This window comes from Neomonachus schauinslandi, chromosome 1 (genome assembly GCF_002201575.2).
Source record: "Neomonachus schauinslandi chromosome 1, ASM220157v2, whole genome shotgun sequence".
Taxonomy (NCBI): Eukaryota; Metazoa; Chordata; class Mammalia; order Carnivora; family Phocidae; genus Neomonachus; species Neomonachus schauinslandi.
The window spans coordinates 143829092-143854056 of record NC_058403.1 but is presented as its reverse complement, the minus strand read 5'-3'; the positions used below and the strand labels follow the sequence as shown (position 1 = coordinate 143854056).

The following is a 24965-nucleotide window of genomic DNA, read 5'->3' as shown; positions in this document are numbered from 1 at the left end:
GGTGGGCAGAGAGCCACTGCACTGTGGCTGTAAGATGCTGGTATGACCTAGACCACCCTCTGCCTACTTGTTCGCGGTGCACAAGTCTACAAACGAGTCCCATGGTAATCCTTGCAGGGCCATCTGCGGTTATTTACATGAAGAGCTGTAGCTCAGGCTCTTGGGCAAGTCTGGAATGAGTCCAAGTTTCTGTCAATAATTTAAAAGACTGGAGAATAAATTTTGAATTGCAAGGAGGTATTGCTCTCTCTCCTCCAAAAGGGATCATCCAAGGATAAAGATGAGGTGGCCCACACATCACCATAAATAGTTCGGGTCTGGAACATTCCTGCAAGAATCAATGTGGGCACCCACAATTAGCAAAGCACTGATCTCAAGTGGAAAGCTGGGCGTATTTTGCCTTTTTTTCCAAGATGTGAACACAGATATAAGTGAAAGTTTGAAATGGCTGAGGGTACAAAGGTGTGAGCTAATAATCCACCGTGAGAAAGGACAGCATTATCCCAGGGACCAGCTGGCTCAGCAAGTATTTTAAATAGTAGGTATTACTAAGGAAATAACAAAGTTAATTTCAATCAGGCTTTTAAACACACACACACACACACACACACACACACACAGAGCCCAAAGTAAGCTTGACAGGATCAATAAAGTCTTAAAGGCCATTTTGAAAATTATCTAGTTGGAATCCTATAATGACAACTTAATTTAAGAATGGCAAACAGCCCTGATAGGTCATATGTCTTATCACTGCGGGTTTTTTAAGGTACAGAATGTTTTATTTTTTTTTTGGAGTCAGGGAGGCAGTCAAATCTGACCCCACAATCTATCCGCTCTGGGCGTTTCATAACCGCTCTGTAAAATGGGGCAGGACCTCTTGTGTTAAGGCCTGTTGTATGAAGTGACTTACATGTAACCTGCAGAGTGTAACCCTTGGCACATGGTGGGTGTGCAGTGACAGTTTATACACACCGCCACAAGATGGCCACTAGGTCCTATCAAGCTCTTGGAGGACAAGGCCCCAGATGTTTTATTCACCTCTGCATCCTTGGGGCCTGGCACAGTGCACAGATGAGGGCAGGTGCTCAGCGAATATTTGTTGAATGAACTACTGGGAATGGGAGTTAGAGCCTGCAGATTTTAGCCCCTTCGTCTTTCCATGGCTTAGATGTCCTGATCCCATGATGAGAACAACTTGTGTGTCCCCAAAGCAGGGTGGCAGGTGATGAACGGCCACCCAAAGCCATTCCCAAACCCCTTCACTCTTTACCAACGTTGCAAATAGCCTAACGCTCAGCTTCCCAGCCTTACTTTCTCCTAGAATTAGCCAAGGAAGCAAATTCTAGAGAGCAAGACACGACACTTCTGCTGAGGGCTTCTGGGGAAGACACTCTCTCCTTGAGAGGCCCTGGAAGAAAACTCTGCTCCCCCGGACTGCACCTGCTCCATGTCACTAAGTGCAGCTGTGTATGTGATGCATGGAGCTGCTGCGGCCATCTTGAGGTTTTGAGGGAAGACCAGCAGGATCAGAGATTCTAAGCTAGAGGCACTGTGCCAACACCAATAATGTCCACCTCCAGAATCCTTGTTCCATGAGAAAAATAACCCTATTGTTTGAGGCATTTTAAACTGGGCATTGCTCTTGCAGCCAGAAGCGCTCCCGACTTTCACAATCAGCACTTCTAAATTGTGTAGATGGGATGCTAACAAGAGATTTGGAGTACGGGTGGGGAGGGGGAGGGAATTTTTTATGGACAAGTAACTTGTTTAATCCTCACAACCACCCTATGAGGTGGGTAATAACATTATCCCCATTCCATAGATAAGGAAACTGAGGCATAGTTTCTGACTCTGGAGCCAAGATTCAACCACTAGGCTAGACTGCCCATCTAAATGTTATTTTATATAACATAAAATGCTATAAAGCCAATTAGATCAGTTTGGGGAGCTATCTAAATGAGGTTAGACATGAAAGGAGGACAAAAGACAGTATTTCATTGAAAAATACCTGCATAAGCCAGATCAATTAGCCATCCCACTAATGGGCACTGAGGACTTAAGATGTGTCAGTCTTCAACCATGTGCAGGATGTGGAGTATTATCAATAAGGCCCCAGCCCTCAAGGAGCTTACAACACTGTTCTGGACTGAGTTGTGCCCTCAGCCCCCAAACTCATCCAATGAAGTCCTAACCCCCAGTACTTGTATTTGGACATAAGGCCCTTACGAAGGTAATTATATTAAAAGGGTTCATAAAGTGTGGGCCCCAAACCAATATGGTGTCCTTATGAGGAAAGGAGATTAGGACTCATCCATGGACAGAGGGAAGACCACATGAAGACCCAGGGGGAAGATGGCCATTTACAAGCCAAGAAGAGAGGCCTCAGGAGAAGGCACCTGCTGACCCCTTGATCTTAGACTTCTAGCCTCCAGAACCATGAGAAGGAAATTTCTGCTGGGTAAGCCTCTCAGTCTGTGGTAATTTGTTATGGCCGCCCTAGCAAACGAATACAAACACCTGATACTCACACATGCTCATAAAGATGCATGCACAAGGAAATTTAATAAAGCAAAATTTGTAACAGCAGAAAACCCCAGACAACTTTACTATCTATCCAGAGAAGACTGGTTAAATAAACTGTGGTTCTGCCACACAGTGGAATGTTCTGCAGCCATTAAATGAGATCTGTTGGTGCAGATGTGGCAAGATCTTCAAATCACCCTCAAGTGAAGAAAAGCAGGGCAGAACGTGGAGCACAGCATCCATTCCGTAAATGGAAGGATACACTAAAAACTCAGAGAGCTGCCTGTGTCGAAGGTGGGGATCACTTTTCACTGGGTGCCTCTTTCTAGGATTTGAATTTTTTTTTTTTTAAACCAGGAGCATGTTGCCCACCCCCGCAAAAATCTAGAAGAATGAAAGTAAAATTGTGTGTTTATGTACGAGCCACAGCACATGAGCAGCGGGACTGTCTAAACCTGGGGTCAGCACACCACAGCCTGAGAAGCAAACCTGACCTGGGGTCTGTTTTGCACTGCCTGCAAGCTAAGGACGATTCAAGGGCCATAAAAGGAAAAAAAAAAAAAAAAAAAAAAAAGGAATATACAACAGAGCTGTATGTGGGCTGCAAAGACTAAATATTTATTATGTGGTTCTTTACAGAAAAAGTTTGCCAATCGCTGGTGTAAACAGCATGTTCAAAGTGGGGAAAGTTGTTTGCGTCTGGAGGAGGTGGATGAAGGCTGCTCTGAGGACAGACCCAGGCCGTCTCAAGGGTGGTCGGGGCGGGCTGACACGCCATCGAGGAGGGCTGTCCAGGCAGGCCAAACAGCAGGAGGACAGAGGTGCACAGAAGCCCCTGAGAAAGGGGTCTTGGGGCAAAGGGAGGTCTGCTTCAACTGAAGAAGGGGTTGTATGGCGTCACAGGACATGGTGTTAGAAAGTTCCGTGGGTACAGAACTGAGTGGCGCTGCCCCAAATGCCAACCTAAGGACTCATTCTGGATGAGCAGGAGGCTTGCGAATTAGAATACTCGAGGCAGAAGGCGCCATGGCAATCATCAGGTGCACCAGTTTGATTTGGTGGGTAAAGAAAACTGAGGCACAGATAAAAATATGACCTGCCCAAGACCACATGGCTAGTAAGCCACCAGGTGGCTGGAAATGCTGCCCTCCCGCTCAGCGCTCTTTCTAGAACCACAGAGAAGAGAAGGGGGGAAGAAGGAAAGAGAGGAAGACCCGAGTAGAGGCGCGATGGCTGGGATGACAAAGGGAAAAAAAATCAAGGGAGAATGGAAGCGTGGTATCCCCTCCAACCCGGCAGTGGCCTCATTAAGCACAGGCACAGCCTGTTCCATTTCTAATCAGGAGAAGGAAAATGGGACATGATGGAGGAGAGGCATCTGCTCAGAGCCAAGTTTCACCTGCTTGATTACACCTGCTTTTTTAAAAACAGGCGCAGGTACTGATCCCAGAACACCAGTTCCAATCCATAGCCTCCCCAAGTTCCACGATGAACACAGACTCATCCATCCATAGGATCCTATCAAATATGCCCCATGGTAGTGGACAGATGGCACTCTAAAACCGTGATTAGGAGATCATCAGCATCCACAAACACCCAAGTATTTTCTTAAGACTTAAAAAAACTCCTGATAACGGTCATTAAAGTAGCCCCACCACACACAAACACATCGCTGTTTGCCCTTAAGTATGTAAGGAAAACCATGCCCGCTGGAGGTGTTTTCCTTTTAGCCACAATTTAAAGGTAATTCTCCGCCTCTGGAGGCCTGTTTATGACTTCCATCTCTGCCCGGCTGGTTCTGAAAGCCATTTCAGAAAAAGAAAATGCAAATTAAAGAAGGAAGACGAATGTCCTATCCTCCCTCCTTTTCAACTTTCCATAGGGCACTCTATGGCTGATCAGTGTGTAGTGGTCCAGAGAGGAGGAGAGCTGGGTGAAGGGGAGGTAAAGGTGGGTGGTTGGGACTAGCAGACATCTGGACTGAGCCGAAGAGCAGGAAGGAGACACACCAGAGAACCAGCCAACACGTCTATAACCATCACCGGCTCAGGGAGAAGTGTGTGCTCCGGATTGGCCACACCTGGCAGTGTCCCCACAGCTGCCCAGCCCCCTCCTCTCCCAGGCAAGCAAACCTCCCCCCTCCCTCCCGAAGAGTGAAGGATACACAGAATATGCTGTGTACGCAGTTATTAGATGGTGTCATTGGCCTCGTGGTTACGGAAGAAGGCTCAGCAAATGAGCGAGATAAAGGGCCACCTGGCAACCGCAGAGAGGTTGGCAGCTTTGTGGTGCTATGGGGTTTATTCCCTCAATCAGGTGGCAAATCAGGCTGTCCCCAGCCCACCTTTAGCAGCTGACCATCCCGGAAGGGCAGTGGAGGCTAGAGGCACCCATCCATCCACAGGACAGAGACTGCAAAGCTGCTCAGCAAACCTTAACGCAGGTCATTGCTAGTGGTAGAATTCTGGGGTAACTTGTACCTTCTTCTTTTCCGAATTGTCTGACCTTTTATTAACAAGACTATCTTTTTATAACAAATAACAAGGTAATCTTTTTTTTTAATTCAAAACTTATGACATGTAGCTCTTAACCAGACACCCTGCAGGATAAACCAGGACCTCAAACGTCATGTTTTGTAACATGCTTTAGAGAATTGAGTTCTTGGGGCACCTGGGAGGCTCAGTTGGTTAAGCATCCGACTCTTGGTTTTGGCTCAGGTCATGATCTCAGGGTCGTGGGATCGAGCCCTGTGTCAGGCTCTGCACTGGGCATGGAGCCCACTTAAGATCTTCTTTCTCCCCCTCCCCTCCCCGCCTCCCCCCCCCCCCCCCCCCCCCCCCCCCGCCCGCCAACCTCCCTGCTTGCTCTCTTGTGTGTGTGCACACTCTCTTTCTCTCTCTCTCTCTCAAAAAAAAAAAAAAAATTGAGTTCTTCCCCCTGACGCTGAGCTTGGTTCTGTGTCAACACTCATTTTCAGAGCAGGAAGAAGTTTCCTGCCACAGATGTTCACATCACATGAGGGCGGAACTATTCTAGTGGAGTTCTGCACACAGCTGTGCCCATGTGCACTGACTGGGCTGGTGGTCATGAGGGAAGCAGGGGGTGGCCCTCTGGTCGCAGGGACAGTGTGGGGGACTTACTTGTCGACTAGCCCCTTCTGTTTCAGGATCCGGTACACTTCAGCGGACGTCTGAGGTCCTTGGAGCTTCTGTCCATTCAGCATCTCCTTCTCCAATTCTTCGATCGTCTTAAAAACAAGGATGAAACACTATTGTAAAGACTAGAGTGGGGACGCCTGGCTGGCGCAGTGAGTTAAGTGTCTGACTCTTGGTTTTGGCTCAGGTCGTGGGGATCTCAGGCTCGTGAGATGGAGCCCCAGGTTGGGCTCCGTGCTCAGAGCAGAGTCTGCTTGACATTCTCTCCCCCTCTGCTCCTACCCCTCCCCGACTGGGCACGTGTGTGCGCGCGTGCGCGCGTGTGCTCTCTCAAAGAAATCAATCTTTGGGAAAAGAAAAGACCACAGAATCACTTATTTCAAGAGGACAGTGGCGGAGGGAAGCTGCCATCCTCAGCTGTAAACCAGGGAAAGAGAGACCTACAAGCTAGAGCGCTCGGGCATTAGTACTTTTAAGCGAAAACAGACAGGTGTCAGCGGGATACGCCCAGCAAGGGCTCGCCCCAGCCCAGGGCTCTCAGTGAGGGCGGACGGACGGACGGACGGACGGACGGGCGGGCGGGCGGGCGGGTTGGGGGGGAGGGTTAGGACAGGCCAGGGGCTACCTTCCCGGTTCTGGCAAACGCCTCGGCCACCCTGCGGTTCCGGCCTCCGTAGCAGGTGGTGATGAGGTCGGCCACGCCGCAGCTCTCCAGGAAGGTGGCCGTGGACACCTGGCCCTTGCAGAAGATCTTGGCGAAGGCGATCATTTCCATGAGCCCCAGGCGGATGACGGCAGCTTTGGTGTTGTCCCCGCTGTGGAGGCCGTCGCAGAACCCGGCTCCCACCGCTACAATGTTCTATGAAGGAGACAAGGAAGCCCCGGGATGCCCGTCACACGCCCGCCGCAGACAAGGCTACTGGAAGGTTGGGGGGAGCGGGGGAGGGGCAGGGCCCCTGGCCCACGCTCAGAACGCTCCACTGGCCCCCGCACCGCCCCAGCTTCTGCTCTTGCACCCTGGCTGCCAGAGTGAAAGAAGGCGCCAGGCTTCTACGTTCCCGTTTAGAGGAACCCAAGAGCCCAGGTCCGGGGTCAGGAGGAAGCTGCTGTTGGGGAGCATCAGCCAGAGAATTAGAATGGCTGACTATAGGCTCTGGTCAGATACTGTTTGGACAAACTGCCTCTTTCCTTTTTTTCTTTAATCGAATGCCTGATTGAATGACAACATTCACATGGAAAGGTATGCAGGTCATAAGTATAGAGCTTGGTGATATTCTCACAAACTGAACACACCCTGGGAACCAGCACCCTGGTTGAGAAACAGAACATAACCAGTGCCCCAGAAAGCCACCCTCACACCCCCTCCCAGTCACCACCCCCACACAAAGGTAACCACTCTTCTAACAACATAGATTTGCTTCACCTGTCTTTTAATTTTATATTAGAATCGAATGCAATCATTGGTGTCTCCTTGTCTCATTTCGACATGTTTGTGAGTTTTAGCTGTATTTTTACATATGGCACATTTATTTTCATTGCTGCATTGCATTCTTTTTTTATTTTATTTTATTTAAACGGAGGGATGCCTGGGTGGCTCAGTCAGTGAAGCACCTGCCTTCGGCTCGGGTCATGATCCCAGATTCCTGGGATCGAGCCCCGCATTGGGCTCCCTGCTCAGTGGGGAGCCTGCTTCTCCCTCTCCCACTCCCCCTGCTTGTGTTCCCTCTCTCTCTGTCAAATAAATAAATAAAATCTTTTATAAATAAATAAATAAATAAATGGAATTAACTTATCATGTAGTATTAGTTTCAAAGAGGTAGAGTTCAGGGATTCATCAGTTGCATAGAACACCCAGCGCTCCTTGCATTCTACTGGGTGAATACAGTACCATGTTATTTTTTCAGCCATTCTCTTGCCAAACTGGGTAGTTCCCAGTTTGGGGCCACTGCAAATGGTGCTGCTATGGCCAGGCTGGGTGGCCCTGGGTGACCACACGCAGGCATTTCTGTTGGGTGTGTGCCTGGGAGTGGCGTTGCTGGGTCAGTATGTCTGCAAATGTGCTGTTCAAGTTTCGGCCTTTTGTTTCACTTAATTACCCCTATACAAGCATTCGTGGGCCCCCCACCCCCACCCCGCTCTCCCCGGGCCCTCTGCTATACCCAAGGCAGATAAGACAGAGAGCTGCCTCTTCAGAAGCTGACAGTCTGGTTCAGGGATCAGCACACTAAGGGCCAAATGCCTGTTTCTGTAAATGACCTGGAGGCCAGGCCCCCCTGCTCGTTTGCGTACCATCTGTGGTTACCTTGGTCTGTTAACAGCAGATCTGAGTACTTGCCACATAGCCCGTATGGGCCACAAAGCCCACAGCGTTTCCTATGTGGCCCTTACAGAAAAAGTTTGCCAACCGCTGGCCTAATAGGAAAATAAAAGGGTGCCCATAATTATAGCCTGGGCAGAAAAGGATACCCCGCAAGAGGGACTGAGAATCTGATTTTCATTTCAACCTGTGTGTACTAAGCATGCCCTGTGTGGGAACCTCTACACAGGGCCCAGAGGGTGGTGCTGGGGCACGTGGGGGCTGAGGGTGCCCCCAGGGAGGAGCTACCAAGACAGAATGAGACACAGAGCATGTCCCCGAAGAGCTGACAATACAGTTGGCCTAATAGACCACAAAGCGCATCAAGGATGAGAGCGAGCATAGGGGTGACAGGGGCCACAAGCTTCATTTCAGAGCAGGGAAGCCTGCACCGAGGAAGGGGCATCTGAGCTGGGCCTCAAATCCTGTGGAAAACCAAACAACCACATATGACAAGTAATATCTGCATGTACCCACTCATTTGGGACTTCAGGCAAGTCCCCGGGCTCCTAGCCCTGCCCACGTGACCGGCTCCTGCACCCAGAGCGCTCGACGCCAGGGAAAATGCAAGTATTTTGCCTCTGTCTAACCCCACTAGCATTTTTCCATACTACCTGGTGGCTACTGATGAATTTGTGCGTGGAGAGACCTTAAAATATGAAGCTAATTGGTAACGAATAGGAGATGAAATAAGCACATCTTTTCCTCCAAAAAAAAAAAAAGAAAAAGGGTTTTTTTATTAATGAAAGAATTCTCTCTCAAAACATCAGGCCTATAGAATTTGACGGATGAGGTTAAAAACAGAACAAACCGGGGAGGAAAAATGTCTTCTCTGGTTGATACGCAGTTTCTAATAAAATACATCAAATGCAGTACTGATGTGGCCAGGCTCACCCCGAGAAACAGAGCTGGCCATTTAAACACAGCAATCGCTCACCAGGAGACCGAAGACACAAAGCCATTGCAGATGAAAAACCACTGAGCCCAGCTGAAGCTTTTGTCTACTTCCAATACACCAATAAAACAGCACCCTCTCTTCCAAGCCTCGAGGGCAGAATGAAGAGGCCTAGAACAGGGGATGGGAGTGGAGGGGGCCCGAAATCTATCTTGTTCTCTTCCTCGGGAATAATCCCAGGGCTTACTCTGGTTGCTGGCTATTCTTCTCGTGGCTATTGACATGGAAAGGGAAGAGTAAAACAATTCTCTAAAAAATGATCAGAAAGCTGGCATGAGCACGTGCAAATTTTAGACAAATTCGCTCTCTTTCTGTGCTCTAGAGGGTCTCCCAGTGAGGTTATGGGCTGTTCTAACAGACCAACAAAGTAGCTTCCAGGTGGATCACTCTCCCCCTTACAAAGGCCAGACTCCATGTAGACCCCGCGGCCCACAGCTGCAGGTAGAGCTGACGAGGAATCGGGTCTTCTGCATTCATGGCCCGAGCAGAGAGCCTGTGTTTTCCTACGGTACTAACTTCTGTCTGTACCTGCAGAAGCCTCCCAACCCCTTCCTGCCCACGCAGGTAATGGAAGCTCTGGGTTTGATCAGCCCCCGACAGCACCCATCCCTCACCAGGCACCTGCTGCGCATGCTCACTGATGCAGGAAGTGGGCAGCTCCTGGCTTGGCACACTCTTAGGCTCTGGCAGCCTCATGTGAAGAGGAGAGGGGAGAGGCGGTGGGGAAGGAGCCCCGAGATGCTGAGGGGTGAAACAACCCCCTAACCTTTTAGGTGGGGCACGATGCAACGGCGAACCGGGGATGGTACGAACACCCAAGGGCTGGGTCCAAACAGACCCAAACACCCCTCCTGGCAGAGCAGCCGGATGAAGGAAGCCCGGGGGAGACACTGGAAGCACATGCACTGATAGCCGGATGGCCTCCGGCCTGCGGTTCTCTCTCTGCCTCATTGCTGTGCGACCTTGGGACAATGACTCCACCTCTCTGCGCGTTCTGGGCCTCGGGGATAAAATTCAGGGCGTGGATAAAACCTTTCAAGGCCCTTCTGGTGGTGACATTCCTCCAGGAAAGCTGGTGCAGCTGTGGCCTGCCCCGAGGCTGCAGATAAGCAGGGGCGGTCCTGTGGCACCGAAGAGACACCTGGGGACATGCAGGGCGACTGAGCACAGAGGCCATGAGGCCAACTGTTGGGTGAGCACGCTGAATGGTTGTATTGAAGTTGCCATGGCAACATGCCAAGGCCTAGGATCCAAACAGTGACTGTTGAAATGGCTATCTGCCGCCGCCTGGACCATCTCCAGTGCCCCCTTCACCGCAACGTGACCCATTCTGGAGGTTAGTTGATGAACCAACCTCAGTACCTGTCTCCGGACTGATTGAGAGATACAATGACTTCCTTCCCACAAGGGGCTCCTGGACACAGAGGAGGAGAGAGGGATTACTTACGAAGGGCCTACAGTGCGCCCACCACGCACATGGTCTCCTCTGAATTCTCATGACAACGCTGACACGCATGTCCCTCGCCTCCTGGCTGGCTCACAGAGATTCAGCAGCTTACCGAGAACACCTCTCGCTGGTGAGGGATGCCGTCCCAGGGCCTGGCTTCCCAGGCCCACTCTGTTCCCTGCGCCTTGCCTCTTCCATGGTGTGGCAAATTTGGCCCAGCCATCCCCCCAGCCCCCCATAGGGTCGGAGACCTTCCTGAACCCTCTGCAATCAGATGTCAAAGGGGAGTGCCTCTCTGGCCTGCATGTGGGCTTGGGAGGTAAAAAGGGTAGGCTTAGGGGAACAGATTTTGGGGGGAAATAATGAAAATAACAGCTAACCTTCTTGAACTGCTCTAAGTGCTTCCAGTATTATTAACTGGTTTAATCTTCACAACATTCCTACAAGGTGGGCCCCATGATTATGCTCAGGGCGAGGTGAGGAAACTCCCCCACACACGGGTGGGTAGCCAGCCCAAGGTCACAAGGGGGGTACCTGCAGGGCCAGGCTGCCTGGCCCCAGAGTTCTCTCCAGGGGGGTAGATCACACTGTGCTGCTCCAGGTCAGTGAATGAAAGGCACAGAGGGGCCCCCTCAGATTCAAGATAAGAACTTTCCAACAGGAAGAGCTGACCTCACCCAACCAAAAGGACTTGGAAGTGAAGGAGTGAGCTCTCAGTCACTGGAAGCACCCAAGCAGGAGCTGTGTGGATGAGCCCTGAGCTCCAGAGCAATGCTTCTGACCTTTCGTGTCATTGCTCTCAGAGAAAAGACAGATGAGGGTGCCCATGGCCTGGGACTGCAGCCGCTCACTCTCTTGGCCCTTCTGTGACCCCTTCACTGCAGGGCACACAGATGAGGACTACCTCAGTTTCCCCTAGATGGCTGACCTCCCCACGGTGGGGGCGGTGGGGAGGTAGAGAGGAGCAGGAGGCCACTGCAGGGTAAACTCCTCCCTTCCAAGGGGACCCTGGGCACCGATCCAGTTTAATTGCCTTATGATGGATCTTGAAACCCTCACTCTCTCCCTCTACCACTTATCACTGTCAAAAGAAAAATAAACACACTGAGCCAGTCAGATCGTGTTTGAATAGCATCCGAGCAGATGTCCTACGAGATCGCTCAGCTGTGAAAGTTATCATTATCCACTGTGCGTTTAAATCTGCTCTAAACTATTCTGGGGCTAAAAATACCATGATTTTCAGAAGATGGACGTGCTTAAGCCCTTCCCCATTTCCTGGGTTATGGCAATACTCAGAGGCAATCATTCGCCCTGAAGCTCCGTCTTTGCAATTCTGAACTGGGGTGGGTTGGATGGGACTCCATTCCTTCCACTCCTAGCCTCCCCGTGGGAAGAATGCAAAAGCAGAGAAGCTGCCCGGCCCAGGCTACCTGTGGGTTATGCAAACACTCTCACCACCCAGGACACAGGGCTCCAGTGAAACCCAGGCAGCAGTCACTGTTTCCTGTACGGGCAGCGCTCCATCTGATTCTGCCCGAGGCCAGCTCCTAGGGCTCTGGGCCTAAGGGAAAACTCTGATTGCAGAGTGTAGGCTGACCCCGGGCAAGGCACCGTGTTACGGCTTGCAGGTCAGGCTCTGCAGAAGGCAGCCCGGCTGAGGTTCAAGGAGGGCTGAGGGACAAGCCCACAGTGAGCGCACCACGCAGGGCACCCTAGAGCAGTGATGTCCAGTAGAAGCTTCTGCAATGATGTAGATGTTTTCTGTCTGCTCATGCAACAGAGGAGTCACTAGCCACTGAGACTCCCTGAAGACTCATGTAGCGACAGAGTCTTTGAACGGGGCTACTGTGACTCAGAAACGGAACTCTTGATTTTTTTTTTTTAAGTTTTAATTAATTCGAACGTAAATGCAAACAGCCATATATGGCTAGTGGGATCCAGTAGCGGCCCTGGCTAGACACTAGGCCTGAGGCTGTGCTTCACAGCGAGGCTTATCTCAGCCAAAGCCCTGGGAAGAAACTTATATGCCCAGACATTAGGGCTGCTTAACCTCACTACAGAACAGCCCTGCAAGGGAATGTCATGTGGCTGGGATACAGGGTCTGGGGTTATGCCCCAATCTACTTTCCCCTTCCAGAGTCGTAAGAGCCCCTGACTTTCACCCAAGTATATGGCTGACCGAGGGGGGAGAAAAAAAAAACATTTCCCAACATCTCTTGCAGCTAGGTATAGTCACACAATTAAGTACTGCCCATTGAGATGAAGCCAAATTATTACATTGTGGCTCCCCAGAACCTGCCTTAAAGGACAGCTGTCACGTGCTGTTTATCCTTTCTTTTTTCCCACCCTTATGCCTGGGAGGCAGACGTGATGGTTGGAACTCTGGTCACCATTTTAGAACATGAGAACAAGGGCCTACCCTTGTGAGCAGGAAGGAGCCTGGGTCCCTGAGAATTCTGTAGAATGGAGCTATCACATGGATTCAGGATTTTTTACATAAGAAAGAAATTAACTTCTACTGTGTTCAGCCACTACCATCTTGGGTCTCTGTTAATGAAACCTAATCCTGATAAAGCATCTGGTAAAAATGGTAAGTTGAGCTTTACAGTTATGATTTTTATGCCTTTCTGTAAGGAGTGCCACTTAAAATTTACATTAAAACAAACAAAAATACACCCTCAGTGAAAGAAGCCACATGCAGAAGAGTAGATACTGTACAACTCCATTATGAAAGTTCTAGAAAATGCAAACTGCAGTGTACAAAGGCAGATCTGTGGCTGCCTGGCTGGGGTAGGGACTAAAAAGGGACACACAGAATCGCTTGGGGATGATGGAAATGTTCTGTATTATGGTGGTGATTTTCAGGGTATATGCACACAACTGTTAAAACCCACTGTATTAGGTACTTTACATAGATGCAGTTTAATGTACATGAATTAGGCTTAAATAAAGTGCATATTTTAAAAAGATATTCCCTTACTGGAGATTAATACAGGTCAGAGGTAAAGGACATTCTGAAGGCAGTAAAATGCACTGTTACAAAATGATTTTGCATAAAACCTTTACATTTTCTTTTTGGTTTTTTTTTTTTTAAAAGATTTTATTTATTTATTTGAGAGAGAGCATGAGAGGGAAGAGGGTCAGAGGGTCAGAGGGAGAAGCAGACTCCCCGCTGAGCAGGGAGCCTGATGTGGGACTCAATCCCGGGACTCCAGGATCATGACCTGAGCCGAAGGCAGTCGCTTAACCAACTGAGCCACCCAGGCACCCTTCTTTTTGGTTTTATCCTTGTAGTGAGCTGTTCGCCTTTTTTTTTTTTTGGTACTTGAATGCCCTTATGTTTTTGAGCACCAAAAAAGAGTGTACATTTCTTTGATTGCTAGAATGGAGATTACTAAAGACTATTAATTTAATGTGAAAGAGTAAAACATGTCAAACTATTTGAACAGTAAGATCCAGTTTTTGTTTTTAAAAGGGGCCACATATATATGATACACTCACTAAAAAGACTGGAAGAGTATTAGAAAAAACATCAACAGCGGTGATCTGAGGATGTAGGGATTATCAGTGATTTTCACTTTCTTTATACCCTTCTGCTGTGTGAAGCACAATGAATGTGCACTACTTTTATAATCAGAAAAAAACAAGAAACTATTAGTTATGTAATAAAAGAAACGATGTCCAATTGTCCTTGCCTTGGCAGCCTCTGACAAAGGAGGGCTTCCTTTTATTCAACTGGACACAAACCAAAAAAGGCAGGCTGTACATAGTAACCAAAGAACACCAGACTAAGATTCCTGGAGCCCACGTTCACACTCCAACTGTGTCCATATTTGCTACATTTGAGTGATTTAATCTCTCTGGATCTCTGTCTCCTTATCTGTATGACTGAATGGTTAGACTCAGTTACAGCCAAAAATGCCCGTTTCTCAGTTTTAAAAAACCCCAGCTCTGATGCAAGCCAACAGGAATGATGGTAAATGATCCTGTTTCAAAGGATAGCCAGAGGAAGGAAGATAAATGGTCCTCCACCCCCATCTGTCTCTGCCCCCCACGAGCCACGCTCTGTCCCAGTAGCAGGCACTGATCCACTTATAGGTTTCCTGCCAACAAAAATGAAAAGCCAGTCTAAGTTCAGACACAAAACCAGCATGAGGTCCCATTAGCTGAATCTTTTCCAGAACCCTCCAACTAGAATCTTTCTTCTCCCCCAAGCCCTCTTTGTTCTGGGCAGGATCTCACAGCTTCTCCATCCACCACCAAAAATACCCAGTCACTTAAAAACTGTTTTGGAGCAACATAGGCTGGTGCTGAGCAATTAGGCGTTCATGATGCCCCTGCTGTCAAGTGGTCATTAGTTTAATGAAGGACTATTAAAAGCACATAAAAATCTCAACCAAAAAAACACACAAGGCAGCCAAAGCCAGTGCCTTAACTGTGTAAGAGGGCCTGCCCGTAACGTGAAGAATGCCCCCCCACACACTCAAAAACGGGGTCGTGTGCTGCCCCTGGGGGAGCCCGAGCCTTTCACTGGCTTTCCTTCTTAAAATCCTCATTGTACAAGGACACGTGACCACACAAACACATGCGATATGAATTCTACAAAGTGGTTTTAAACTCTGACGAGAAAAAAGGACAATCGATTGTATGTACAATCAAGAGAAAGAACGGGAAGGCATTCTTTGGATTCTCCTCTTTGCGGCATACTTTCTGTCTTTGCAATTTTTACCTGACAAAGCCTAAGCCCAAGCCCGATTGCCTGACTTCCTTCCTGAGGTGCTCAAATTCCTGAAAAGCGGCTTTTGCTACAAAAGAAAGGACTCAAAAGTGCCTCAAAGGGGGGCATTCATTCACACCGAGGCTTTTTTTTGAGAAGGCAGCTGATTCCAGTTGGGGGGGGGGGAAGGATCAGAAAGTGCAGCCCAGCTTCCCACTGGCTGTTGCCCAGCATCAGGCTAGAGAGGGCCCCCCCCTCCGCCCCACCAAGAAGACTTCCACAGGCAGAGTGGAACAGGTCAGGAGCCCGTGTGGAAACTCTTCCCTCTACCCTTTCCAAGCCACCGGCTAATAGAAGCTTCTGTCACTGGACCATTTCCCTTTACGGATAAAGATAAAACTATTCCTAGAAAAGCCTTTGTCAGCAGCAGACTATTTTCCCTTTAAAAAGAACAACCAGCCAAGCCATCAAACCAAAGGAGTAGCATAATTCAGAGGGAGTAAGTCCCTTCCCCACTCAAGACAATGTGTAAGAGAAATACATGAATTCATAGGGGGGGAAAAAAAGAATGCTTTGGTCCCCTGTGAAACTCTACAATCAAGACACCCTCCATGCTTTTTAAATATCAATGCTGTCAATTTCCCAAACAACAAAACACCACATGTCCCCCCCCCCCAATTTACAAATGAAAGCAAAGCGGCCTGGAAGAGGAAGTCCAACCACCCAGGACAGGCTGAGGCAAAGCAGGAAGTGATACACAAGGCTCTCAATTCAGTATTCTTCTCTCAAGTACAAGCACAGAACACAGAGCCCACTCTTCAGGATTGGATTTGGTAATTCGGACAGTGCTCCGGGCATATTAGCTCCTCTCCTTGAGCAGAAGTAACAAGGCCGACTTTACCTTAAGAGCACCACAAAGTTCGACAGTGTCTGCGTCGTCAACCACAGTAATTCGAAAATTTGGAGTCTGCAGAAGCTCTTTGAAGAGAAGGCCATTCTCCATTATCTTGCTGCCTATTGACAGGTTAGAAAGAAAGAATAAGAATGCTTAATCTTAACTTCCACATCTAACAGTTTCAAATGTTTTTCTTATTGCAATAAGTAATGTATATTCATCACAGAAAGTGTAGAAAATTCAGGAGTAAAAATAGAAAATAAAAGTATTCCATAATTCTACCACAGACGATCATTAGCAATTTGGCATGCGTCTTTAACCTACTGAAATATGAATATACATAGTTCTTCTCAGAATTGGCAACGTAACATTTCATAATCTGCTTTCCCCCATTTTGTGGCATGAATAATTTTCAATGACATATTTGCTACATCATTTTAAATAGCTGCTTTGTGTTTTACTGTGTATATGCGTTCTATTTTATCTAAGTATCTGTCTATGTTTAATCCCTAAACCTGTTGCAACTTTCTGCTACCATAAACACTTACGAAGGCAACTTCCAGGTTTTCATTTGTAACAAATTCCCGTTCAAAACCACCCACCCTGTCCTTTCCACTGGAGGAGTGCAGTCCCTTCCACTCATGTCAGGCTTGACCACGTGAAGTGCTTGGACTCAAAGCAAATGGGGCATATTTCCCTACCCCTTAACTTTGGGCTCAGTCATGTGATTTGCTTTGGTCAACAGGACAGGAGCAGACATGACCCAGGGGATACTTCCAGCTCACTCATGCAGAAGTAAGGCTGGTTTCCTTGTACCTCTGCCTTCAATGAGAGAACATTCCCTGGCTAGCCCGTTGGGCCCGTAAGGAAGAGCCACCCAGCCCAGCAACTCTGGCCCAGAGCAGCCCACCCCCAGGGGACCCACAGGTGTTAGCTGTGCTTACTTTGTATGCCACTGAGATTCTGTGATTGATACTTAGCATCACTATGGCAATACAGAACTGATACAAACATCAACAACTACATTGACCAGCGGAAGATGGAAATGCATTCAAAGAATACTGGTTTTTGCTACTGCTACATCCTGTCCCCTGAGACAGCCCCTGGAATGGGACGGAGGCTCTGTAGTTTTTACTTTTCCTTCTTTTGTTTTGTTTAGGGACTTGGGATTAAAACTAAGACAAACACAAATAAAACTTTCCGCATAATGCCTGGCGTGAAATCTGCTCTGATCAGTGAGGGTGTGGGGTGGGGCTCGGCTCTGGGAGGCCCTGGAAACCAGATGATAAACCTTCCCAGCCACGTCCTGGCTCCCCCGCCAACATCAGCACACACAAATGGCAGAAAGCTCACTCAGGACTACAGTACTGGGGGCTCTGCCTGCCTCTAGGTTCCCAAGTGTGTTCCCACACGTGTCTTTGCACCTTACAGTCACCTGGGGATCGTTAACGATACCAATGCCTGGCCACATCCCAGGCCAATTAAATCAGTCTCCGTGGTGGAGCAGGCCTCAGTTAACTTTTGAAGCTCCCCAGACGACTCCCGCAGACAAGTCTGCAAACCTCTGATTTCACCTACTTCAGGTTCAGCTTCCTCATGAGTAAAATACTATGGCACCCTCAGGATTGTTGTGGGGTTAAATAAGAAGCAGGTGTGAAAACAGCCTATTAGTGCACACAGAAGTCCTATAGAGTAACGATGGGGAGGGCGGACACACACTTATGACTGTATTTCCCCATTTACAGACAGGAGGCCCAGAGAGGTTTACCAACTTGCCCAGGGTCACATGGCAGAAGGCGGAGCCCAATTCTAACCCAGGTACTATGGCTCCAAGGCCCATGCTCTGACTCTCTATGCTATGCTTCCTCGCAGGGGTGGGGGGGGGGGGGGCGAGATAAACCAGCAACACCCAAATAAACATCACAGAGCTATATTCTTCCAGTGAGAGAAAAAAAAGACGACTGTCAACAATTACGATTACACCCGTAAGTTATACAATGTCAAAATAATCCAGGGGAGAGTGGAAGATGGATGATGGATACATGGGACTCATGACACTGTTCTGCCTCTCTTTTTGTTTGTTTTAAGACGCTATCCATAATAAAATGTTTAAAATCTCTACACCCAACACTTAGAAACACATTTTCTATTCTACAAGCATTGCTATTATCTATTATTTAGTTGAGTTCTCCAAATATTAGAACTGTGTCCGTTTGAGCAAACTGTCCTCTTCCTTTTTAAAACAGTCCACCAGACCATGTGGGTGATTCTGTGCAACACTGTTTCATCACCTGGGTTGGGTAAACTAGCCCCCAGCCTCCACATCGTGACCTCATTACTGTCTTTCTCCTGTGTCCCTCACCATGGGCCACTGCTCAGTGCCTCCAACACGAAGGACAATCGTGAGCACCACAGACAAGCCCCTCACTCAGGTCACTAATCCAGCTGTCTACAGCTCGAAGCGAGACGCCGCTATGAGCAATCTGACAGACAAAACAGGCAGGGAGAAGGGCACTCTCCATTGGCCACTGATACAGGTGGGGTCTGTCGGGTCCTCTGCGGCTGCAAATTATACAGTGTCCCTCAGAGAGGTGGGCTTGATTTACTGCGATCTCACTTTTTCTCAGGTGTACTTTAAAAAAAATTATTATTTTAAGTCACAGCTAGGAAAGCACTAACTGTATTATTACCAATCATAAGTAGTGATGAGGGAAGCAGAGACCCAGACCATCTGGTCCAGAATGGGTAATGTCCAACAGCCGTGGGGAAGGGCGGCCCCAAACTCAATATGAACCAAAGGCAGGGACACCTCCCTTCTGTTTCACGCCAAGTTTTAGAGATAATCAACCTCTGTAATAGGACACCTTCAAACCCTCTTTTCCGTATGTGATTCCATATTTGTTTGTGTGCTTGGAAGCTCCACAAGGAGCTTATGTATCCTCGACATCTAGCAGATGCTGGATACATAATAGGCTTTGAAAAATATTTGTGAGGTGACAGTGAAAGTCTCCAGTTCTTGAAGTCAGTCCTGAGAAAGAAGGGAACTCTCACCACAAGGGGGCACCACAGTTCACCATGTCAGTTAGTATTTTTACAAGCTACTGGAAAACAAGGCTGTTTTTTCTTCTTCCTCCACAGAAGATTCCAGTGGGCTAAAACTCCTGAATCTTGGTTGCTAACGTCATCAAAAAGGAGATCTGGATTAACCACCGTGCAATTATCAAATGCAGGAAATTTAACGTTGGAAAATTATCTAATATACACCTCACATTCCAATCTCGCCTATTAGTGCAATGCTGTCTTTCATGGTAACCTTCCCTCCCCCAACCCAGGATCCTACTGCATTTGGCAGGCACGTCTCTCTCGAATCTTCTTTAATCCAGGACACTATATAATCTTTCGTTGTCTTTCATGACATTGACATTTTTGAAGAGTGCAAGCCAGTTATTTTGTAACATGTCTTTTACTTTGGGTTTGTCTGTTATTTCCTCATGGTTAAGTTCAGGTTATTTAAGACAATTTAGAAAATATCACCTTTGGGTTTTATCTTCCTTTCAATGTTTTACTTCATTTAATTCAGGTCACTGTTGCCAACCGTGATCCAATTCACAGAGAAGGCAGTGGACACATTGGATAACAGAAGCCAGAGGGCAAGAGACATAACTTCTGTGCATTTGTCTTTACAAAACTCTATAGGTAGACACTGGTTTCAATCAAGGATTGGAGATGGTATCTCAGCCTTACAGAATGATTAGGGCAACCAGCCATTTCCAACCGATTGCCAAAACTGATTGCCAATTTAATAAAAGTAATTATATAATTTCACAGGCTACATTAAAATCACAGGTGGATAAAAGAATTAACTGTGAAAGAATAAAACCTATATATAGGCTAGTATATGACAATTTTTTTTTTTTTTCCTGGAAGGATACTTAGAAACTGCTAACAGGGATTCCCTTTGGGAAGAGGGAGGGAAATTACATTTTTTTTTAAGGATGCTATTGCTATTATGGAGGAACACCATGTTTTCAGTCTGGAGAATGGATGTGGAAATTTGATGTGTTTTTCCTTTTTCATGTAACAATTTCTGTGACAAGAACAGATTACATTTTCCCTTATTTCTTACTGTTCAAAATGCTGGCATAGAAAATTAAGTTATATAAGAAATTTAATGCTTCTTGTGATAAACGTGAGGGGCTGGCCATTTGGTAATTGAGGCTGGACGATGTTTGCACAACAGACCTATCCTTGGCTATTTCATACTGTATTTGATTAAAATTGACTAATCTCATGATTTTATATAAATGGCTCAAATCTGCTAAACAATTTGATGAATAAATGAGATCTGCCAGCAAAGTTCACAATTTCTTCCTAAGGCAGTGTTAGGTAGAGAGCAGATTCAAGACTATTTCCCTCTGCCTGTGTGATCTTGTGTAAGTAACTCATTCATCTGTAAAGCAGGGGATGGTCTGGATGACACAAGAGGTTCCTTCCTGCTCTGCTGGCCTGTGATTTTCTGGAAACCCCATGGATCTCTATGTGAACAGAACCCAGCCCCTTTCCATGTAGAAGAGCTCCAGAGGTGGGCACAGAAATTGGTAAGCCCTTGTACCTTCACAGGAATGATCCCAAGTCACCGGTGAGTTAGGAACCAACTGAAAAGGACACTATTATATGGCATCTAAAGACCATGAGCTTGAAGTCAGACAGTCCTGATCCAAATCTTGATTCCACCAATGACTAGCTGTATAACCTTGGGTAAGTCACTATAACTCCCCGAATCTCGATTTTCTTAGTAGATACCTTAAGATTTGCTGTGGGTTTTTGTTTTTAACTTTTTAAAAAGTTTTTAATTCTAGTTAGTTAACATACAGTTTTATATTTAGTTTTAGGTGTACAATATAGTGATTCAGCACTTCCATACATCACCCGGTGCTCATCACAAGTGCCCTCCTTAATCTCTATCATCCATTTACCCATTTCCCCCACCCACCACTCCTCTGGTAACTATCAGTTTGTTCTCTATAATTAAGAGTCTGATTCTTGATTTGTCTCTTATTTTTTCCCTTTGCTTGTTTTTTGTTTGTTTTGTAAATACCACATGACTGAAATCATACGGCATTTATCTTCTGCTGACTTATTTTACTTAGCATAATACTTTCTAGCTCCATCCATCCATGTTGTTGCAAATGGCAAGAGTTCATTCTTTTTTATGGCTGAGTAATATTCCAGTGTGTGTGTGTGTCACATCTTTGTCCATTCATCAATCTGTGGACACTTGGGCTGCTTCCATAACTTGCCTATTATAAATAATGCTGCTATAAACATAGGGGTGCATGTATACCTTTGAATTAGTGTTCTTATATTTTTAAGGTAAATACCCAGGAGTGATTGTTGGATTGTAGAGTAGTTCTATTTTTAACTTTTTTTTTTTTTAAGATTTTCTTTATTTGGGGGGGGTAGAGTGGGAAAGAATCTCAAGCAGATCCCACCAGCTCAGCGTGGAGCCAGATGCAGGGCTCAATCTCACAACCCTGAGATCATAACCTGAGCCAAAACACAAAGTCAGATGTTTAACCGACTGAGCCACCCAGGCTCCCCATATTTTGAACTTTTTGAGGAACCTTCATACTATTTTCCACAGTAGTTGCACCAGTTTGCATTCCCACTAATGGTGCAAGATGGTTCCCCTTTCTCCACATCCTTGCCAACACTGTTGTTTCTTGTGTTGTTGATTTTAGCCATTCTGACAGGTGTGAGGTGATATCCCATTGTAGTTTTGATTTCCCTGATGATAAGTGACATTGAACATCTTTTCACGTGTCTGTTGGCCATCTGGATGTCTTCTTTGAAGAAATATCTGTTCAAGTCTTCTGCTCATTTTTTCAATTGGATTATTTGGTTTTGGGTGTTGACTGCTGTAGGTTCTTTATATATTTTGGATACTAACCCTTTACCTGATATGTCATTTGCAAATATCTTCTCCCGTTCTGTAGGTTGCCTTTTTGCTTAGCTGATTGTTTCCTTCATTGTGTAGAAGCTTTTTATTTTGATGTAGTCCCAATAGTTTATTTTTCCTTTTGTTTCCCTTGCCTCAGGAGACATATCCAGAAAAAAGTTGCTATGGCCGATGTCAAAGAAGTTACTGCCTATGCTCTCTTCTAGGATTTTTATGGTTTCAGGTCTCACATTTAGAGGTCTTTAATTCATTTGAATTGATTTTTGTGTATGATGTAAGAAAGTGGTCCAGTTTCATTCTTTTGCATGTTGCTCTCAAGTTTTCCCAAAACTGTTTGTTGAAGAGACTTTTTCCCATTGGATATTCTTTCCTGCTTTTTCAAAGATTTATTGGCCATGTAATTGTGGGTTTATTTTGGGATTTTCTATTCTGTTCCATTGATCTTTGTCTATTTTTGTATTAATACCATACTCATTTGATTACTACCGCTTTGTAATATAACTTAAGTCCAGGATTGTGATTCCTCCAGTTTTGCTTTACTTTTTCAAGATTATTTTGGCTGTTTGGGGTCTTTTGTGGTTCCATACAAATTTTAAGATTGTTTATTCTAGTTCTGTGAAAAATGTTGTTGGTATCTTGATAGGGATTCCATTGAATATGTAGATTGCTTTGGGTAGTATAGACATTTTAACAATATTTGCTCTTCAATCTATGAGCATGGAATGTTTTTCCATTTCTTTGTGTCATCTTCAATTCCTTTCATCAGTGTCATATAGTTTTCAGAATACAGGTTTTTCACCTCTCTGGTTAGGTTTATTCCTAGGTATCTTATTATTTTTAGTGCAATTATGAATGGGATTGCTTTCTTAATTTCTCTTTCTACTGCTTCATTATCAGTGTATAGAAATGCAACAGATTTCTGTACACTGATTTTGTATCCTGCAACTTTATTGAAGTCATTTATCAGTTCTGCCAGTTTTTTGGTGGAGTCTTTCAGGTTTTCTATATACAGTAGCATGTCATCTGCAAATCATCAAAGTTTGATTTGGTTTCGTGTTATTTTTCTTGTCTGCTTGCTGTGGCTAGGACTTCCAGTACTATGTTGCATAAAAGTGGTAAAGGTGAACACCCTTGTCTTGTACCTGATCTTAGGGGAAAAGCTCTCAATTTTTCCCCATTGAGGATGATGTTAGCTGTGTGTTTTTCATATATGGCCTGTATTATGTTGAGGCATGTTCCCTCTAAACCTACTTTGTGAGGGTTTTTATCATGAATAGATGTTGTGCTTTGTTGAATGCTTTTTTTTGGCATCTATTGAAATGATCATATGGTTCTTATCCTTTCTCTTATTGATATGATTACACTGATTGATTTGCAAATAATGAACCAACCCTGCAACCCAGGAATAAATCTCACTTGATCGTGGTGAACAATTTGTTTAATGTACTGTTGAATTTGGCTTGCTAGTATTTTGTTGAGAATTTTTGCATCTATGTTCATCAGGGATATTGGCCTGTAGTTCTCTTTTTTAGTGGTATCTTTGTTTGGTTTTGGTACCAGGGAAATACTGGCCTCACAGAATGAATTTGGAAGTTTTCCTTCCTCTTGTATTTTTTTTTTTTTTAATATAGGTTGAGAAGAATATGTATCAACTCTTCTTTAAATGTTTGGTAGAATTCACCTGTGAAGCCATCTGGTCCTAGACATTTATTTGTTGTGAATTTTTTTATTTGTTTCAATTTCTTTGCTGGTTATTGGTCCAAGTTTTCTCCTTATTCCTGTTTCAGTTTTGATAGTTTATGTTTCTAGAAATTTATCCATTTCTTCCAGGTTGTTGGCATATAGTTTTTCATAATGTTCTCTTCTAATTGTTTGTTATTTCTGTGTTGTTGTGGTTGTTATTTCTCTCTCATTTGTGATTTTATTTGTGTCATTTCTCTTTTTTTCTTGGTAAGTCTGGCTAGAGGTTTATCAATTTTATTTATTTTTTTTTTCAAAGAGCCAGCTTCTGGTTTCATTGATCTATTTTTTCTTTTCTTTTTTTTTAGTTTCTACATCATTTATTTCTGCTCTAATCTTTATTATTTCCTTCCTTCTGCTGGTTTTAGGTTTTGTTGGTTGTTCTTTTTCTAGATCCTTTAGGTGTAAATTTACGTTGTTTATTTGAGATTTTTCTTGCTTCTTGAGCTGGGCCTGTATTGTTATTTACTTCCCTTTTAAGACCATTTTTGCTGCATCCCAAAGGTTTTGGACTATTTTGTTTTCATTTTCATTTGTATCCATGTATCTTTTTATTTCTTCTTTGATTTCCTGGTGTACCCATTCATTATTTAGTAGCATGTTATTTAACCTCCATGTATTTGTGGTCTTTCCATATTTTTTCTTGTGGTTGACTTCTAGTTTAATAGTGTTGTGGTCAGAAAAGGTACATGGTATGACTTAATCTTCTTCTATTTGTTGAGGCCTGTTTTATGGGCTAATATGTGATCTATTCTAGAGAATGCTCCATGTGTACTTGAAAGGAATGTGTATTTTGCTGTCTTAGGATGGGATGTTCTGAATATATCTGTTAAATCCATCTGTTCCAGTGTGTCATTCAAAGCCATTGTTTCCTTGTTGATTTTGTTTAGATGATCTGTCCATTGATGTAAGTAGGGGTGTTAAAGTCCCCTACTATTACTGTATTATTATTATTTCCTTTGTGATTGTTATTAACTGTTTTATATATTTGGGTGCTCCTATGTTGGGTGCCTAAATAATTACAATTGCTATATCTTCTTGTTGGATTGTCCCCTTTAAGATTATAATGCCCTTCTTTGTCTCTTCTTACAGTCTTTGTTTTAAAGTCTATTTTGTCTGATATAAGTATTGCTACTCCAGCTTTCTTCTGACATCCATTTGCAGGATACATGATTCTCCATCCCCTCACTTTCAATCTGCAGGTGTCTTTAAGTCTAA

The 24965-nt window shown here is 45.5% G+C and overlaps 1 protein-coding gene across 1 annotated transcript in view; it reads right to left on the bottom strand.

The window, feature by feature from the left end:
• The window catches only part of GPD1L (glycerol-3-phosphate dehydrogenase 1 like), a 66125-nt gene that overhangs the window by 3106 nt on the left and 38054 nt on the right, over positions 1-24965 (bottom strand). The window contains exons 5-7 of the mRNA XM_021678836.1: positions 16055-16167; positions 6304-6537; positions 5664-5770 (exon numbers count right to left, since the gene is read on the bottom strand). Coding sequence (XP_021534511.1) covers positions 5664-5770; positions 6304-6537; positions 16055-16167 — 454 coding nt within the window. The remainder of the gene's footprint in view (positions 1-5663; positions 5771-6303; positions 6538-16054; positions 16168-24965) is intronic.